The sequence below is a fragment of the Uloborus diversus genome, chromosome 8, assembly GCF_026930045.1.
Source record: "Uloborus diversus isolate 005 chromosome 8, Udiv.v.3.1, whole genome shotgun sequence".
NCBI classification, from domain to species: domain Eukaryota; kingdom Metazoa; phylum Arthropoda; class Arachnida; order Araneae; family Uloboridae; genus Uloborus; species Uloborus diversus.
This window is the reverse complement of record NC_072738.1, coordinates 65,695,818-65,716,116: the sequence shown is the minus strand read 5'-3', so window position 1 is coordinate 65,716,116 and position 20,299 is coordinate 65,695,818. Positions and strand designations below refer to the sequence as shown.

Below are 20,299 nucleotides of genomic sequence, written 5' to 3'. Positions count from 1 at the left end.
GATCTCGAGATACGGAACACCTTTGCAGATTCATTCCGATCAAGGGAGGAATTTCATCTCTGCTGTGTTTAAGGGCCTATGTCAAATTCTTGGAATAAAGAAAACTAGGACAACACCACTACACCCACAATCGGACGGCATGGTGGAGAGATTTAACCGCACAATCCTGAATAATCTCTCACTTATGGTCTCCAGAAATCAACAGGATTGGGACAAGAAGCTACCTTTCTTCCTGCTGGCCTACAGCAGTGCTGTCCACGAGACTACCGGATATGCCCCATCTCAGATGCTCTTCGGGCGAGAGCTTCGGCTACCTTGTGATCTCGTCTTCGGTCGTCCTCCGGATGCGCCTTCATCGCCTGAGGAGTACATCCAGGATCTCCAGGCCCGGTTGGAAGACGTTCATAACTTCGCACGAGAGCGAATCAACATCGCGGCGGAGAAGATGAAGACCCGATACGACACAAGGTCTACTGGACATGAATTCAACGAAGGCGACAAGGTTTGGTTATGGAATCCCATCCGACGGAAAGGTCTGTCACCCAAATTACAGTCGCATTGGGATAGACCCTACAAAGTCCTCAACCGACTAAATGACGTCGTAGTGAGGATCCAAAAATCACCTAATGCAAAACCTAGGGTTGTACATTATGATCGGTTAGCCCCATACTATGGCCATAGTTCATGAGTATTACGTAAACAACCGTGGTTGATAACATAAAAGTTGTAGATAATTTTTTTGCTTTTAATGTTTAGTAATATTTCTTGTTATTATTGTGTTTCCTATGCATTATTGGCTATTATTTAATGTGTGTATTTGTGAACTTGTGATAGAAGTTTCTCACCCTTTCTGGGGATTGTACTGCCCGGGACGTGCAGTCCTTGGGAAGGGGGCAATGTTACAAATTCTGTAAATAGTAATTATTGTAGTAACGTAACCTGTAAATAGTTTCCCGTAATGAATATACAACACCTTTTCATTCGGCTAAAGTATACGAACCCCCTATTTCCTTTTTGTTCATTGATAAAATTTGATAACTGTCTACTATTTTCCAGAAGCGTGTGGAATATTTGAGAGATTTCTTTTCGGTGTGTATATAAACCGTTACGCTGGATAAAGAGGGGAGTTTCGATTGAGATTTCGAACTGAGAGCGTATTTGCTCTGTATATTGCGAGGCATTTCGCTGTGTTGTTTTCGTATTTGGAAGTAAATACGTGTGTAAACGTTGAGTTTACGGTGTTGTGTGATAATTGCTTAATTGCTGATGAATAATTTAGCAGTTGTTAACGATTTTTCCTGTACATAGTGTAAATAAAGCTCCTGTGTTTTTATCAAGAACTATGTCTTCATTTCAAGAAAGTGGAAGTCGCACCGAATCCGTTACAATATCGTTAGCAGAGGTTTGCCATTAGTGACACTTGAGAACTGCATGATTTACCATTAAAGAGTGATTGTTCTGATGTAACAGGTGTATTTTAAGTTAAACAGATTAAGTTTTCACATGCAGCGAGCATAGACTCATAAAACGCAACTGCTAAGTGCTTTATGAGTCGAGGCTGTTTAAAAGAAAAATAACTGCATTTAATTCGCGCTAATTAATGAAATAATAAATAGTTACAGACAACAAGAAACAAAACTAGAGTTTCGATTTTTACTTTGAAACAACAAGAATTTGATTCAATTTTTCCAGCTAAGTTTATTGATAAGTGCTGTTTTGAGGGTGACACTAAATAAGTCGCATGATAGCAAGAATACTCTGCTTTCTGCGAAACTCTGATTTTGATTACATTTTATTTATTAATTTTTTTTGGCATGTTTCGAAATTTTGGATTATTTTTCCTACATTTCAGCGCTGTTTTTCTTTACATTTTACAACGTTATGATACAACCTTATGATATTATTATTATCATCATTATTATTATTATTATGTATTATTATTACTATTGTATTAACGGTTTAAGATTTTTTCGTTATTGAGTCATTCTTCGGAGGAAGCGTTTCTTATGTTTTTGCCGTTTTTGAAATTAAAGAATATGTTAAACTCTAATAAAAACTGCTTCTCTCTTTCTCTTAACATACATATTTTTCTAAGAATTATTTAAATCTAGAAGACACAGGTTCTATTAAATTTATGTGCTATCGTAAGTATATTTTTGTTTTAAAGGTATTTTCTAATGCTTTTAAGGACATTCTTTGCTATGAGCACTTGTATGAATTTTTTAGGTCATAAAATTTGGGTTCTAGTAATTGCATTATAAAAATGAGAGAATTCATTTACACTAAATTAATTTTCAAATGATCTGGAAGTAACACCTTTCAGTTCACCTTACAGTTACGTTTTTTTTTTTAATTTTTTATTATTGTTAAGGTCATCGGTTACGTATCCTATGCTGTTGGCTGGTTAAAAATATTCTTGGCTGCTAAGATTTCGAAAAATTCCCCACCCCAAACCACAGGGGCGCATTTCAACATTTCATTTGGGGGGGTCGAGTTTTTTTAAACATGAATTTTCTCAATGTGGAATAAAATACGAGTACATTTTTTTTTAAAGTAAGGTCATTAAAGAAATTCAAATTTTAATATCCACACTTTTAATTTATTTTATAGTCAGCTATAACAGAAAAGATCTTGATACTACCGTTTCTAAAGTAAATTTTTAATGCACGATTTTTGGAATCCAGAAGAAGGGGAAATCTTGATACTATATTCCGTCAATATCCAGCGGCATGCTCTTGGCAGTATAGCTGAAGATGAAAGTCTTGCTTGTCCCATCATGCACCAAAAAAAAAAAAAAAAATCTCTAACCTTCTGAGACACGAAAATGATCTTTCACAGTTAGCTGAGTTGATTGGAATCGGTGAAAAAATAATTTAAGCTACAAAGTTATGTTAGAAAACGCATCTTTAAAATTTTTCTCTTAAAAAAAAAACATGCAAGTTTAAAATTTGTGCTCTAGTCTTTTCATCATTGAAGTACACTCGCTAAACAATTCTTTTTGCTTCGTTCAACAACTTTTACTTGTAACTGAAATATTTTATTTATCTTGTTCAATAACCTGCACATATAATATTGAACTTAGATTTATCACTAAATCTTGTGTTAAATTAGAAACTGAATGAATCTATTATTTGATACAAAATATTGAGTCAGTCATTTGACTTTGCATCATCATGTGGATTTTTGTCACTTTTTTATTTATTTATTTTTTAATATGTCCAATAAATCCAAATTAACAAGAAGCTCTTAATAGGAGCTCGATCAAGAGTTCTAGCTTTAACTTTTGAAGACCATTTTGTGCCTCATCCAGCAAAAGTATCTGTTGATGCACGAATTTTTTTCAAAAATAGCGTGTCTTTTGTAAGAAGTTTCCATGAAAGTATACAATGTATTGAACTGCTTAAATATGCCTCTTAACAGGAGGAATCAATGTTCACTCACTAACTGAACGTATATTTAAAATATGAGCGCAACAATGAACTCAAAATACCAAGAAACTTCTGGTAAAAATCGGGCCAGTCACACTGCACTGCCCTTTCACATTGGAAGCAGAAGCATCACCTTAACACTGCTCTTACAAGTATGAGGCATTTAAACCATATGAGGAAATTTCTTCTTTAGTTGAAACAAACTTATTCTCCATCTATTTTTTTATTATGAAAGTTCTGAAAATGATTCATGAATTTCTAAGTTTTTATCCAAATAGCGAAAAACACTTGCTCGTGGCTGGACAGGTCTCGAGTTTCATCAACTTTTACTAAAGATCATCTGCAGATTTTTTTTTTCCAACTTCCTATTGCATATGATCACTGATTTGCGCGTTAGGTAAATTGAATTTCCTGATTTCTTAACATTCTGCGCAAAATATTTGGGGGTGCAACCGCCCCCTCTTGCTCCCCCTATTTGCCGCCCCTGCCAAACCATAAAACTGTTTTTCTGAGATCTTAGAGGCTCATCTGTCGTAGTTTATATGAGCTAAGTGCCTATTTCAATGTTTGGTTCTGTCAAGCGGCTCTAATCTGATTTATTCTACTGTTTCTCTCGCTGCGAAACTTTGTTACATATATACATACTTCTCTGAGTCTTCTGAAGTATTTTGAGTTTTCTGCTGGCACGTGGTCAAATATCTACTTCTGACGTGCGTGCCGTTCAAACATTGTTGTACATAATTTTCCTTTAAATCAATGTTTCTCAAGGCATGAAAATTTCTTGAAAATGAGCATCCTGCAAGTTTGGTGCTTTCCACTATTTTATTCATGATGTTATTATCTATGTAACCTTTATGGCTTATATTCAGGGTGCCCTAAAAAGCTGGAGTTTTTTAACAGTCCAATAAAAACAAGAGTAATGGAAGAAATGTAGTTTATTCATGGTAACTGAAGCCTTAGAACTTGCATACGTGGAAACAATAATGGAATTTAGCACTTTTTTAAAAATTACTTCCTTTAAATGGCAGCCTCCTGTACGAATGCCTTCTTATAAAACGAATATCGCTTTAGTCAAGTAAACGTCGGAAACTTTTTCTCACCTTTAACTGTTGTAAGGTAAGTGTGTAAGGTATGCGACTGTCAGCACACAGCTTTGAAAACTGATTCATTCAAAATTTCTTCTTCCGGATTCCATTCACAGCCACAGCAATGGATGGGTCTTCGAGACCTCCGACGCCATATCCCGTATTTCGGAAGACATGCAAGATGGCATCAGATCCCGAGAAGAAGAAGGAGGAAGACATTGCCGGCTACTGGCGAGAATTACTGCAGAAGTCCATGTTGACCGGAGTGCCGCAGATCGTCGCTGCTCCGACCACGCGGAGTAAGGTCTTCAAGACATTCGTTTTGCTGGGAAGTATCACTGGGTGAGTAGAATCTAGATTCGTCCGCAAATATTTTTTCTATTTTATACGGGACTAGTGGTACCCGCACGGCTTTGCCCGTAGTAGAAAATTAAAAGGTCATTTGGTTCGCCTGTATATTTACAAATAATGGATGATGAATTTCTCGCCAATTTGCTATATTCATTTGCTTGCCCATGTTACGGTTACACGTTATGATAATTTCGTAATTTATTCGTCCACGTTGTGATAATTTGCTCGGTAAAATTTTCTTAAAATTGGAATATAAAAGAACAAAATTGAATTTTCGAGAAATCGCTTCGAGGTGCGCACCCCCATGCTACAAACTAATTTTGTACCAAATTTCATGAAAATCGGCCGAACGGTATAGGCGCTATGTGCGTCACAGAGATCCTGACAGAGAGATATCCAGACAGAGAGACTTTTAGCTTTATTATTAGTAAAGATACCACGTCTTGTGTTTAAGATAGAAAGTCTTTTAAAATATTTTACTCATTGTCGCCATTACACTGTAAAAAATTTGTGTAAGGCAAACCAGGATTACACACAGGATTAAAACGTTACACGAATGCTGGAGTAAGTCCTATCATTTCTTTAAAACTCAACTTGTTGGAGGAACCTTGAACTATGGTTTGTGTAAAATCTCACCTGCAGTTGAAACTACTTTAAAAACTGAGGTAGAATTCAAAGCGCATGCGTAAAGATCAGCACCAACGCTGAACTCCTAAACTCTTATTAGCGAATCGAAGCCGGGGTCGAGCGGTAAAACACTTTTGCTTTGCGCTTTGTCTATCCCTCTGGCATTGTGGGTTTGACATCACTAAGGAGTGCTGAGTGCTATTTTCCTTCTCAGTGCTGTAAAATGTCTTGTTTGTATAACTTGAAGTATAAGTGAACTTACACTTAAAAATGAGTAACCATCCAAGAAAGTCAGATGAAAGCTTAATTTTTGCTAATGCGTAATCTTTCAAACAAATTCTGTATGAGCACACAGAAAATTCCGGTGTAACCTTACACAGAAACGTAGTGACGTAGTTCGTGAAACGTAGTGACATTACCATGATGTAATCTTCCTCAAGCGACGTGAAATTTTATACCAGTTTTATCAGTTAAGTTGCTTCAGAGCAGCGGAGGCAGCTATACTCAGTGCCCAATTTCCCAACAAGCAGAGTAAGCAGCTGCCTAGGGCGGCAAATTTTGTTTTAACAGCACATTTTTTTTAATTATTATTTTTGAACGTGAAATATTAGCATTCTTTTATTTTCCATAGCGACATCCTTTTCTTGTATTTCAATATGTTTACTTTCACACATATCATGAAGATGAAATATTTTTCAAGTATGGAAATATTATTTACATTGATCCTATGTAAATCGTTTAATAACCTTCCCAAGAATTGTACTTGAGCCGTGAATGACGTACAAAATGACATATTAACAGGTGAGCCCCGAACTAAAATTTTTGTAAGAGAAGGAATTTCCAATTTGCCGAAGGAAGTTCCCATTTTACCGAATGATAAAATGCGAGCATGTACGCATGTCAAAAAAAAAAAATCTCAATGGCGCTATATTATATCCAAATGTGCCAAACCGTCAGCAAAATTAAATAAATAAGGAATTTTTTGGGAGGTCACAGTGACCTCCTATTGGGGCTTCCCTGAACGTGAAACGTCATCATTTCTTCATAAGCTAGACAGTTTAAATTTCCGGAAAACTATTTTTTGCCCTTTTTTTTTGAGTCGAGGAATTTTTTCTTTAAAGGAGGGGAAGGGGAGGTGGCAGATTTTAAATCTGCCTATGGGTGGCATATGGAGCTAAATTCGGCTTTGGCTATTCGGCCATCGATTTTATGTGTAGTAAGGTTCCACAAAATTTTTTACAGTGTAGGCTTGGATAAACGCTTCCAATCAAGTACCTCGATTTCGTAAAATGGTGAAAGTAAGAGATTTTAATGAATCATTCACGTCAGGGGATGTGAATCACTCACATTTAGGACTCACATCAGGTGATAGTTATTAATTGTGTCACAATGAGTGAAGTTTCTTTTTCTTAGTTTATTAATGACTCCGTAAAGTTAAGGACTTTTAAGCACCTTTTAATATCGAATTACTTTGGTTTAAGATGTGATAATGGCTGTTACGTTTAGATGTGTATGACGTTAGATGTTATTTCTTTAATTGGTTCATTGTTAACATTTTAGGTTCTTATATCAGACTTCTGCCTTCCTTGTGATATATTTCTCTTACCCAACCCTCGTGGACGTCCAAGTCACCACTCCACCCTTTGTCGATGTCCCCGGCATTACAATTTGTAACCGGAATGGGTGAGTCAAAATAGAGAAATTTGTTTACCATGTGTTTTGCTAGAAATTGGTACGAATTCTGAGTGAAAAGTACACTCACTGGTCAATGAATTAGAAACCCAAGATTATTTTTTATTGGACCACCTTTTGCACGGATAACTACTCTGATTCGTTTGGGCATGGAGTCTACAAGCTTCTGGTGTATATTTATATCCAGAGAATACCATGAATTGGCAATACAGCTTTTTAGATCTTGTAAATTAAATGGAAGAGCGGAGTGCTGTCGGATGCGACTTCCCACCATGTCCCACACATTTTCTATGGGGTTCAGATGCAAGCTATGCGGTGGCCAGGGAAGGTGTTGGAAGTCAGACGGATGCTCAACGAAGCAATTTTCAACTCTTCTGGAACGATGTATACACTGCTTGACAATTGCTAAGATACAATTATGTTTTTTGGAATAGTTAAGAATAGACAATGATTAAAGAAACCAAACTAAATACATAGTTAGTAGGGAGGATATGCCTTTATTACAAGTACGAAATAGTACAGATATTACTGTATCAATGAAGTAAAAACTTAAATTAAAAAAAAAAACACCTACTTAGATGATTTTCAAACAACAACAAAAAACTGATCTAGGTCAAAATGATGGAGACATGAGTACTTTAGTATGACATGTGATTACCATGGACACTAATGCACATTTTGCATCTGTTTTCCATACACCCCATTAAACTATCAAGGAGTTCTTGGGGGATATATTCCCACTCCTCTCTCAAGGCGGATTTTTGTTCTTGTACTGTTCTGGGAGGGACGGTTCTTTGCGCAACACGCCTGCCAAGACCCTCCCAGACATGTTCATTTGGATTTAAGTCGTTAGAGAACGCAGGCCACTACATACGGAGAATGTTTTCACTTTGCAGTGTGTGATACTTTAATGCTCCTGTGTGGCAGTGCATTGCCGTCCATAAAGAGAAAGTCTGGACCTACAGCCCCCTAAAAAGACGAACATAATCCAGTATAACTTCTCTGCAATATCTTTGTGACGTAACGCTTCCTTGTTCAAAAATGTGAAGCGCTGTTCCGCCATTGTACATGATGCCTGTCCGCACCATCACGCCAGAGGGCCGTACCGATCACGTTCACAAACAAATTTTTGTGCATAACGTGTTCCATGCTCTCTCCACAGTAGCTGGTGACCAGAATCACTTGTCACACTGAAACGAGATTCGTCAGAGAACATCACTCTAGACCAATTTTAACGATCCCAACCAACATGATCCTTACAGCAGCGTAATCTCTCTCCACGATGGCGTGGTTGAAGTGGGATGCAACGTACGGGCTTCCGTACATACAATTCAACATTTTTTAATCGCCATGAGATAGTTCTTGCAGAAGCATGCGCACCGGTAGCGGTTGTGAAATTTGCAGCTATCCCTCCAGGAGTGAATTTTCTGTTCCTTTTTGCGACGAGGACTACATAGCGATCCTCTGAAGGTGTGGTGTTTCTACCACGATCCCCGACATGCTTTTGCAAAGCATTTCCATCTTCAGTGGCCTTCTTTAATCGCGAGATGACACTTTTTGTTACATCCATTTCAACAGCTACAGTGGTCAAAGTGATTTGCATAAATCACTTTGACCTGCTTCCAGTCGTCCAACTGCTCGTCCACGATCGTAGGTTATCAAATGATGTCTTGCTGACATTTTACTCTTAAATATTTCAAGAACCAAACAGAATTTCAGAGAAAAAACTTTTTCTGCATCCAGCACTATTTTTGTTAAACACCAAACAGCGTGAATTTTCGTACGAATCTTGAGTTTGTATGCACTGTTTCTTATGCAGATAATGTGCCTTGATCTACCATGCCATCTGATCTTGAATTTATTTCCATTGGTCAGCTGTCTGAGGCACAAATTTGCATAAATCACTTGTTCCTTAGCAATTGTCAAGCAGTGTAGTTACAGTATTGTCGATGAAGTCCGATTGCCTTGTCTAGTGATCAGAGAAGTCTGACTGCGACAGGAAGGTTCGGGTTTGAGTCCTAACTCGGGCATAGACGTACTTTCTCTCTCCTGTCCTTGTCCTTATCTTGTGTGAATGTGTTGTTATGGTGTGAATGGTTGCTTATCCTATAAACGGGTCCATATGGCATGTTTTTACTGTAGAAGTCGGACTTCACACCAAATTACGGTACAGTTGGAAAAATGAAGCAGGGCACCCCAAATTGCCAATTAAGCTGGCACACGACAACAACAACAACAAGTATCTGTCGCCATCAGGATAAAAATGCAACATCGCAGGGTGTATTTGATCTGACAGTACATCTAGGTATCGCATGGCTGTTTGTTTCGACGAGCACCAGGTCACCAATTCTATGCCAGCAGAACATGCTCCATATCATGATACTCCCTCCAGACCCTTGCACAGTGCACGCATTCAAATGAAAATCTCAAAGGTTTCTAATTCATTGGCCAGTGAGTGTATTTAGGAAGATGTAAAAATTGTGTTTTTCGAACAACGACGTTCAATAGCATTTTCTTATTTACTTCATTTCTTTTTCATTAATAATATTTTCTTATACATTTTCCTTAAACGAAGAAAACAGTGCTTGTAATTTTTTATTTTATATTTCATGGGAAAATTATGTTACGTAGCTACTAGAAATGTAGGTTAACGTTAGACATTTTTTTATACCTCAAAGCTTAAAAACAATATTTTACTTTTTAAATAGTTTTTGACATTTTTGAAAGAAATTACGTTCACCACTATTAGTTTTTTTTTTTTTAATTCCACGCTGGGTTTTTTTTTTTTTTTTTTTGCGCAAAATAAAGTTCTAAACTGCTAAAATAGCTACACTCCTTATTAAAACCTCTTATGAAGCGTTATAATACTTTTAGATACTTTTTTACATTCTCTTTTACTAGCTAAATTTAATTGCGAACTGCAGACAGTGATGATATTGTGAAAGCGCAATTTTATTGGAATGCAAAAAGAAGAAAAACTATTTTTCAAGATTCCATAAACCACTTATTCTATTCGAAAACTTGCACCATTCCCTTAAAATGGGTGGGAAAATTTTTCATGCTGTTCGTAATCGATCTAGAACTATTTGTGCTTCAAATTAAGTGTGACTTTTCCAAGTACTTCATATATATTATCTTCAGCAATTCGTATGTTTTAGATATCTTTTCTGAGAGTTAAAGCCTATGCGTGAATACATATGCTAAGAATTTTTTTCATGGGAAGTACCCATGTGCAATAATGCAATTCTTAAAATGAGTTTTTATACGGAAATATAAAAATTCTTTGAACAAAAAAATAATGAAGTTCTCAAAACGTCTGCGCATTTCTGGCAAAGGAAGGAACTATACCACACTTCTCAAATTTTTATGAGAATTTAGTGCCATTCGCGCTACTCAACATCGAAAATATACTATTTTACCAACTTTGCTAAAAACATCAAAAAACAGCATTTGGTCTGAACTTCAGCTCGATGGGCTCATTTCCGAAATTTTAAAAGTATTTTTTTCTGAAAGAATGTGCTAAAAACATAGGATCTGACCATTTCTTAAATAATTTGACAAAGTTTACTATTTTTAAAAAAATATTTAAATCGTTGCGCAGACTCAATTTTATTTTTTACGCGTCTGCGCATGACATCACAAATGATGAATTGTGACTCATATGTAGTGGCAACGATATGGTTGATTGCAAGCGTAGAGCGCAATATTTAATTCGCATCTTAATTAACTTAACCTGGAAATGCGGTAGACAGCAGGCGTAAGCATTCAGTGCGCCAGTGGAATGCGGCAAATTACATCATTTGTGACGTCATAAAAACCACGCCTTATTTGAAAAATCGGACATTTTAATACATTAACTAAAAAATAACTCTGGGGAAAATAAAAGTATTTTCTGGGTCCATGTTATTATTATTATTATTATTATTATTTTTTTTTTTTTTGCTCTTTCTATCAACTTCAGTGACTAGGAAGCAACCCTATTGTGGCAGATCAAGAAATTGTCAAAAAAATAAATAAATAAATAAATAAATAAATAAAAAAAATAAATAAATAAAAATAAAAATAAAAATAAAAATCAGGTTTTGTATATACACTTTGCTCCACCAACGGCACCTTTTCCGCACAACCTATCGTCGAAATAAATAGAAAAAAAGTGTTTTTCTGCCCACCCTCTCATACACGTGTGCATTCGGTAAAGAATGGCTGTATTTTCGTAATATTCCCAGTTTATTTATCGGTTATCGAGATAATATATTTTAAGTGAATTGGTAATTAATTTTGTATGATCATTTTCCTTCTATGCTTGTGTGAAGACATGTTTTTTTTTCTATACTCCTCAGGCTCCGTCGTCGCGAGTACTGTCGCATCAAACCAAACATGTGCGAACCCCTGGAAGATCTGGGAAGTTTCTGCAGCAAGTATTCAACAGCTTGCATTAATGGAGAACTCATAGGCGGAAACATGGTAAGTATCCATAGGGAAGGTTTCCACGACAAGTAGGGTAGAGTTTCACCTTGGGTTACACTGCTGGTTACACTGCTTAGTTCTAAAAATCTATTTTTAGCAGCCATGTTTTTTGTAACCTCTAATAGTAACCTTCTCCTCAAAATGGGCCATAGTAACAATCTGCATCAATAGAGTTGATGATTTTGTGATAGAAAGATTCCGAAGTTAATTTTCTGTCTTTGTATTTGTAAAACTAAACTGAATTTTATTTTGCTATAAAAGAGAAATACTTTAAATATTTTAGTTTTGAGAAACTGATTATAGTGAATCTAGACTGACCAGCACTTGGTTTTTCTTAAACCACGTGGTGATTGTACCTCGGGACAGCCAAACATATTGTACCTTGGGACACGTCCTAAGGTGCAACAATGCATGGTTTTTAATAATTAAGATGTGTTTAGAAAAATGGAAAAATGTTCTAATCTGATGCGCTCTTTTAATCACATTTACTGTTAGATAATACTTCTTTAACTCATTATTTATGATTTATTATTCATTATTCATAACTGTATTCATTACCATGAAAAAAATATTTTTTTTTGCTTTTTGGTTCAAAATTGGTTTAAGTATATGGCTTTTTCGTGAATCATGAAGAGTTCCCATGGTACAATAGGATGTGTCCCAAGGTACAATAGGATGTTGTACCGTAGGACAGTTTGGAACTCTTACTTTAAATAGCTGGCAATATTTTATTTTCAAACTGTCTGAATGAAAAAATAAATAAATTCTGAGAAGTATATAGGGTAGACCGGTGCACGTTTACAAAGATTTTTTTCAACGAATTTTCTAATTTTTATGTTTTAACCGAGGAAATTTTAAACATTGTGATTGTATGAAGCAGTTAATGGAGTCAAAATTCGTATATTCAGTTGATGCGCAGCTTGTGTTTTAACCGTAAAAAAAATGTTTTTTGAGTCCAAGTCGTTTTCGTAAACTTGCCCCAAACGCGGGGCAAGTTTACGCATAGTAAAAATCCTGGCAAGGAGTAAGTGTATGAAATATTTAACCAAACTTAAATGTTTTATTTATCGTAAAACACTTTAATAATAAGAAAATTACACACAATTATGAAAAGAACGTTTTATAGGCATGAAGACAACGCTATATGATTGTAAGCTATAAGATACGAATCTGTTACTTAATTAGAAATGAATGGTGATTTTCAAAACTAAATAACATAAAAAATTAAAGGTTTGAAACAATACAGAGCAAAAAAAGCGTCCGGGCCCCGTTTTGAAGTAAGACAGAGTAATAAGACACAGTAAGAATGTGCGTAAATGTGCCCCACTGAAAATGCGTAAACGTGCCCAGTCGGCAAGTTTGGATTTATTTTTAACGTGCAACAAAATTCAATAATTTTTCTTTCCATACAAATACACTTCTCAAAAAAGGATAAAATTCTGCTAATTTTTATATATTTATTTGTTCTTAACTGTGTATTATTTATTCACAATAAGCTTCAAAATGTTCAACACAAAATTTACTCAACTTGGTAGAAAACAGATTTTTCTATCCGCCTGCTAAGCCGAAGCTCGACTGATGCTCAAAAAGTTGTTAGAATATTTGCTAGGGAGTAGCATCAATCTGGTATGACTGTTGGATCTCCAGTTATAACTCGTTTCGGAAAAAGGGCACTGTGTAAACGTGCCCCGGTCAATCCTATTGAGGTATTTTAATGTGACTTTTAGATTTTAAATTTGATTTAAATAATTGACGTAAAAAACTAAAATATGAAAAGTGTCTCAAAGTACAGCACTCTACCTTACCAAAAAGGGTTCCCAGTTTGATCACATTTCCTTTATATTTATTTTGTAGTTTCCTAAAGAAGAGGCGCTGGTAGAGGAGGCTAGAGTCGTCCAAAGTGTGATACAGAAAATCGGCCATCGTTCCTACCCGCTGGTGTCGCGTTGTGAGTTTGAAGTGGTCAATGTCTCCTTTGACTTCTGCAAGTGAGTTTCCATCCTCAGACCGAAGATAGGACCGAGATTCAGGGTTATTTTTAGGCAGTCAGCATGAAAGCGTTTATGACCACAATCACATGAGCATTTGTCGAGCTGATCGGTCACCAAGTGGTTTTTAATTAATGGTGCTCTTTCTAAATTTAGCTAAAGAGAGATAGTTTAACTTCAACCTGATGGTAATGAGAGTGTTAAATAGATGGCCCCTTTATTTCTGAACCACAATCTTGATTTTCCTCCTGACACCCAGTGTCTACTTTGCATGCAATAGAAAGCATACACTGTCGAAACTACGGGTGCCTTTGCAAAGCTATTTGGCTCCCTAGGGTGAAAACACGGTGCCTCAGGGTGCAATGGAGGTTAGGAAATGTGATCAAGGTGAATGGCGCTAATAAATATGAAAACGGACCTCCTAAATGCAAGGCTGACACGTTGGCGCATGCGCTGTCTGACATCGTTCAACCACAACCAATGGCGGACGAAGCAAGTAACTACGAGATGCACTTTCACATTGAATGAAGTAAGTACGAAATTGGATTTAAACTAAACACTTCTGCGATTACTCTTCAAAATCTTGCGTAAGTACAGGCATTTGATCATAGTGCATCTCTTAAGGTTTTCGAGCATATTTAAAAGTGTTTGAAAGTACGTTAATTCTTCAGTTTGCCGTTATGTACATGTCTTGTTATTTCTATCATGCATAAATTTTACCAAAAAATATTTATCAGCACTGGATAAGTAACATTTAATAATCAAAACGCTTAAATTAGATGATATTTGAAAAGTTAATTCAACTAATAATTTTGAATATGTGGTTTTACTTGCTTGTGTTGTCAGGAATCTTGTGGGTTTTTAACCAGGAGATTTATTGTTAACAATGTGATGCAATCAGTAAGTGAACAGGAATTCTAACGGTGCTGCGTATAAACAAAGCAGACCTCTCGAAGAGCACGAAAAAAAAAAATGCGGCGGTTTGAAAAAGAAATTCTTTCTCCGTCTCGATATTTTTTATTTATTATCTCGTGTAGTCAACGTAATTGCTTGAAGCGAATGAGTGAGCTTTTTTCGTCACTCCAGTTAGAACGAAAAGATCGTTAAAATTTTTTTGGCTTTTATCTATCATTGAAAAAAAAGTGCTTCACATTAAGAAAAAAAAAGTGCTTATTTATTTTCTATACGGATAACCAAACGTCGAAGCAGAAAAACGTACATATTAATATGTTACTCTTGATTAAAATTTTGAACGTTTATGAAACGATTTTATTTTTCCATAATAACAATATAATTGAATACTTATGGTTGTTCCTGTAAATGATTTACCAATATCTACGCTCTTCATTTTCCGTTCGATCGATCGTGCTGCAGTAAATGCCAATAACAAATTACTGAGCAATCCAAGTTGATGTACGAAAATTAGTGCACGAACAGACAAATTAAAGTCATGAACACTTCTAAACTATGTTTGAAAGTTAAAATGCGATCAAATGCCTTAAAGTACAAGTTTTAATCATTTTCAGAATTATTCAATGTGGAAAATGTACTAAGACTTAGTTTTTTTATAACTCAAAACAATAAATAATAATGTACACAATTGTATCCAAAAATGCACATAACACGGGGGGGGGGGGGGTCAACAACAAGAAACAGATAGAGTGCTAATGTTCTACCATAGGGTTCCATTTTTACCGCGGTGCACGCTGTGTGAAGAGTGCCAGTTTTTCACTCGTGTTAAGGGTGCAATTTCTGCACCGTATAGGGTGCCGCTGGCGAACAAGGTGCCTCACCCTTGACAAGTGCCAAATACAACCTGTAGTTTTAACAGTAGTCAGTATTATTGCTGATAAGCATTATCTATCGCGTTACTTATTCATTCACACCAGAAATCCATGCACCTGATACCAATGTAGGAAAGAAGCTAACTTATCCGACATTTTATTTCTTAAAAACTGCTTAGAATCATTAATCTGCGTACAAAAATACAGGAAACTACCACTGATGCCACATGCCATGGTATAAATTGCGTGGTCAACATCTACTTTGACTTCTGTGAGTGAGTTAAAATCTATATATATTACTTCAATCCTCACTGGGGTTAAAAATCGGGACTTTAAGTAATCCTAACTATAGGGAATTCGGTAAAAAGATGTTACCAAGCTTTTACAAGGACTTTCGCAAGCCGATACATAAAAATATATTTGCCTTGATATGTAGAGCCATCAAGGTAAAACACTACCTACAGTGCTGCAAAAACGTAACAAATCTTAAAAGCTGTAAAAAAAAAAAAAAAAAAAAAAAACCACTAATTTTGCGATGAAAAAAATAAGCGCTAAACTTTTTATACCATTACGCACAGTTGAAAGCTCGAGTCTTCGCCTTGACGGCTTAAAGCAGAGTGATGCGTTTTGATTGCCCAAAATCGGATCTAGATCATTTCTCTAGATCAGGGCTTCCCTAACTGTGTTCCGCGGACCCCTTGGGGGGTTCACCGAAACTTAGTAAGGGGTCCGCCACAAGCTTCGGGAATTTTTTTTTTAAATACGCTAAATGACATTTGAATATAGCTCTAAAATTTGAAAACCAGAATTTTCCCCTTCGAAGTATAGAATTGTCCTTTGCTGTAGAATCGTCCAATGCTGTAAGATCCTGCAACCATCACACTGCACATTCCCAGTACTCAAAGGAAACGCGTTTGGAACACTTTAATTCATAATTTTTTTCCCCAGTTGCCTGAATGCCACTAAAATGTGTTCCGAATTAGCTCCGTTAAAAAGAAAATGACTAACATATGCTTCAAATTTGCTCCGAATTTGTCTCGCTCGGATTATTTGTTTAACTTATGATTGGGAACACGATTGAGAACAGATTTTGACACTTTTGGGTACTCTTGTGAAATTATGCTTTCTTTCTCACGAATATAATTTCAACATATATCTTTAAATACCAATAAATAGAATCGTTTAATATGATACCACAAAAAACTTTGCTGCAATGAATCGCTATTGGTTGGTGTCAAGAATGCAATATAAAAGTCTTCCCTGGTCGAAGACTGTCCATTGCCGGTAGCAATTCACAGCTGCCCCACAATATTGCTGTAAAACTAACAGCAAAAACTACTGTTAGAACGAAAGAAGTGGTCCATTAGTGCTGAAAAAAGTGTACCAAAAACAATTACAGAGTATTCTCAAAGAAGAGACATGAGTAAGTGTTCAAAAAATGCTCTCAAATGCGTTCCCAAAAGTAAAAATGTGTGTGTGTGTGTGTGCCAAACCGAATAAGTGTTCTGATAATTGCTCTCAGAAATGTTTTGAAAACTGTTCCAAAAAGTGCTTCAAAATGTTCTAAAAAAGGGGACAAGAGTTCGAGTACTTAAAGTGTTTAAAACTGGTTAAAAAAATTGTCCGAGGATGTCCTAATCGCAATGGGCAAAAAATGCTGTTCACAAGTGAGGCATATGGGGGCGAATCTTTACTCAGAAAATCTATCTCCGTGTATGGTGATTTTTTCCCCTGTCTTCCTTAGGAATGAGACTTTTAAGCAGTTCGTGTTCCAGGACATGTACGGGAAGATGAAGCAATGCTACATCATAAACGCCCTGTGGTCCAAGAAGGCCCTCAATCATCCAAAGGTGCCCACAAGAGCAGGTAAAAAAAAGTCATATAGAGATAAAATATAATGCTATGAAAAACTTAAGATGTGACTTTGTCACCGTAGTTTCATTACTGACCTAGCAGATATGCGATTCAGAATGCTGATTCAGTGTTTTGTAATTGTTTTTGTAAGGATGAAAAAATTATGAGAAAAGAATCTTTAAGGGTAAATCTGAATCTCATACAAATTCTACGGGGGGATTTACTTCGAAAATTCTTCATCAGAGGTAGCAAAAAGCATAGAATATGTTCATAAAGGGAGTTTTTTACTCAATAAAAATAGAAGTATTTTCTGAAGGGTCCAAAAATTTTTAACATTAGATCGTCAAGTTTTGTCTTGAAAGTCACTAGCACAAAATTATCTTTTACCATCCAAACATCGAGAATAAAGCAGAGATTCTAAATTTAGTTTTAGTTTTTCGTTCCAAGCTAAAACATGGAGTTATTAATTAGAACCTAAACTCATTTCTCCGTAGAAATCACATTGATGATTGTATGATTACTTCAGAAAAATCGAATCGCTTTAATTTTCACCTGAAAAAAGAACTGAATTTTTTTATAACTTTTTAGATCAATGATGTATTGGATGTAGTTTTTTTATTACCTAAATTAAAGATGATTTGTGTGTGGGCGTTGGGGAGTTACATAGTTAAATACTTTCGCATGGAAAAGCTTGAATTCAAAAGCGGTTATATTCAAAATTTTCGAAAAATTTGCACGCACGATAAAAAATTACCCTTTTAAACTGCCGAATTTCGTTTCAGCGCACCCTCTTACGTCAGTAAAAAAAGGACCCAGTTAACGAAAAAAAAAACGCATTGTGTTTCACCACCGAGAGATGGAAAGACGATTATCCGGTTTGAATGCAAAAACGAAAGCATCTACTAGTTTGCCGGGATGCCAGTTTGTTATTACAGGATGAAGTACGTGTGTTTATGCGAGTTCCAGTCATTTCGTTCTGCTTTTTTTTTTTTTTTAAAGCAATGCTAACGAAATTAATGATCAACTTTTAAATGGATGTTTCGTATGAAATGAACTTGAAACAAGAGCTCGAAGCGAACCGACGGAACACTACGCGTATCGAAATCCCCTCGCTATTTTTCCTGTTCTCCTGCTAGAGTCCTTCGGTTAAAATCGTCTAAACTGGACGCTTGCCAACTTCCCACGATTAACATGGTCGGCCAGTATCGAAACAGTATATACATGCAAAGTACCTGCACCTGCAATTATTAACAGTACACTTACTTCGGGTTCTTTAGTGAAAATTTACACTGTAATGTTCTTAAAGTGACGGCCTGACGGCTATGTGTCTTTTTTTCCTTCTTGAATTTCAGTACTAAAACTAGTGCTAGACTTGGAACCTGAGGAATCATTTCGCCTGGATCGTGTCGTTGCCGGTCAAATGGCCATCCATTCAGCTTGGGACGTTATTAATCCTTTTCAGCAAGGCTTCACCGTCAAGCCCAAAAAGTCGTACAGGATTCATATCAAGGAGGTAGACACCCGTTATTTTCTTACCGCATTTTAAGTTCTACGGCGTGGTCTGGTCACTTAAAGTATGTCACATAAAGGGTGTTTTTTTTAGAGGTATAGAGCTTTAAGTCGGGAACACTGTTTGATCTGTGGGCCATTTTGATAGTTGTCACCTGTTTTGTGTTTAGTTTGCCATTTCATCATGAATAGACAACAGGACGGTGCAACATGCCACACAGCGCGTGTCACAATTGATTTATTGAAAGAAACTTTCGGTGAGCGAATAATTTCGCTTAATGGACCCGTGAATTGACCTGCAAGATCATGCGATTTAACTACGCTGGACTATTTTTTGTTGGGCTGTGTGAAGTCTCAGGTCTACACCGATAAGCCACAGACGATTGACGCCTTGGACGAGAACATTCGCCACATATCACTCACATACGGCCCCCATTGCTGCAAAAAGTGATAGAAAATTGGACTTCCCGATTAGACTTTCTCCAAGCCAGCCGAAGTGGCCATATACCAGAAATCACATTTAAATAAAAATGGCAAAGAATCATCTTTCGAATAAAGCCAAATTCATGGCAATTTACATCATTTAACGGTGTTTTATTTGAAACTAAAGTTCTATACCTCTAAAAAAACACCCTTTACTTAAAAGTGCTTTCTCAAAATTTTCAGAACATAACGGAACTTGTTTGGAAATACTTAGAAAGCAGCAAAGTTTTTTAACTGGAATAATTTATGTTTTAAATATGTGCTTTATCTAGCTATTTTTACCTTATTCGCCATCAATCTAACACAATGCTTGAAAGCACGAAGTTCGCTAACTCATGGGCAGGGTACCGAAGCCGAAGTCCGGCATGGAAGAAATCATCATCTAGAATGTGAAACCACACCAAGATGACTTTCTGAACTGCAGAACCGGTTCTGAACTGATGACCTACCAAGTATTTTTTTTTAAGGTTCTAAGAGATGGAAGTCACTTGGTTTGAGGTCGTGACTGTAAAGAGGGTGGTTCAATACCTTCAAACGTAAAAATTTATCACACTTCTTGTTTATTGGCGGGATATGTTTCCGCCGACGCAGCCATCTTCTAACTGATATTCTGTCCTGTTAGTGGACACCCAGCTCCAACTACTGGTACCTCTTAAAAGCTCTGATTCTCTTCATTATCATCACCGCGGTTTTTATTCATATAGAAAATCTGCAAACCCGTCAGAGCTCTTGTTACCTTACTTTTTTAAACCCCCCTCACAATTTAATAAGTTCAATGGAGAAAACTTGCAGTAGTACAATGCGAGGAACAATAGTGGTTAAAACCCCAATAGCGGTGACTTTTCCTCTGCATTCAAAAAGAAAAAACTTCCCTGAGGTATGAACAAACTTTTTATCTTGAACAGCGATGTGACATAAGCGCAATAGTAACGCTAACACATCAAAAAGACAGAATAAAGTTATCACCCAAACCGAAACTATTGCCAAACTAGTTATAAAAATATATTACAAAAATACTGTTATGCCATGAT

At 36.3% G+C, this 20,299-nt stretch overlaps 1 protein-coding gene across 1 annotated transcript in view; it reads left to right on the top strand.

The window, feature by feature from the left end:
* The window catches only part of LOC129228218 (acid-sensing ion channel 1C-like), a 225,409-nt gene that overhangs the window by 115,307 nt on the left and 89,803 nt on the right, over positions 1 to 20,299 (top strand). Inside the window, exons 2-7 of the mRNA XM_054862883.1 lie at positions 4,630 to 4,855; positions 7,052 to 7,174; positions 11,524 to 11,647; positions 13,505 to 13,638; positions 17,167 to 17,288; positions 18,629 to 18,789. Coding sequence (XP_054718858.1) covers positions 4,630 to 4,855; positions 7,052 to 7,174; positions 11,524 to 11,647; positions 13,505 to 13,638; positions 17,167 to 17,288; positions 18,629 to 18,789 — 890 coding nt within the window. The remainder of the gene's footprint in view (positions 1 to 4,629; positions 4,856 to 7,051; positions 7,175 to 11,523; positions 11,648 to 13,504; positions 13,639 to 17,166; positions 17,289 to 18,628; positions 18,790 to 20,299) is intronic.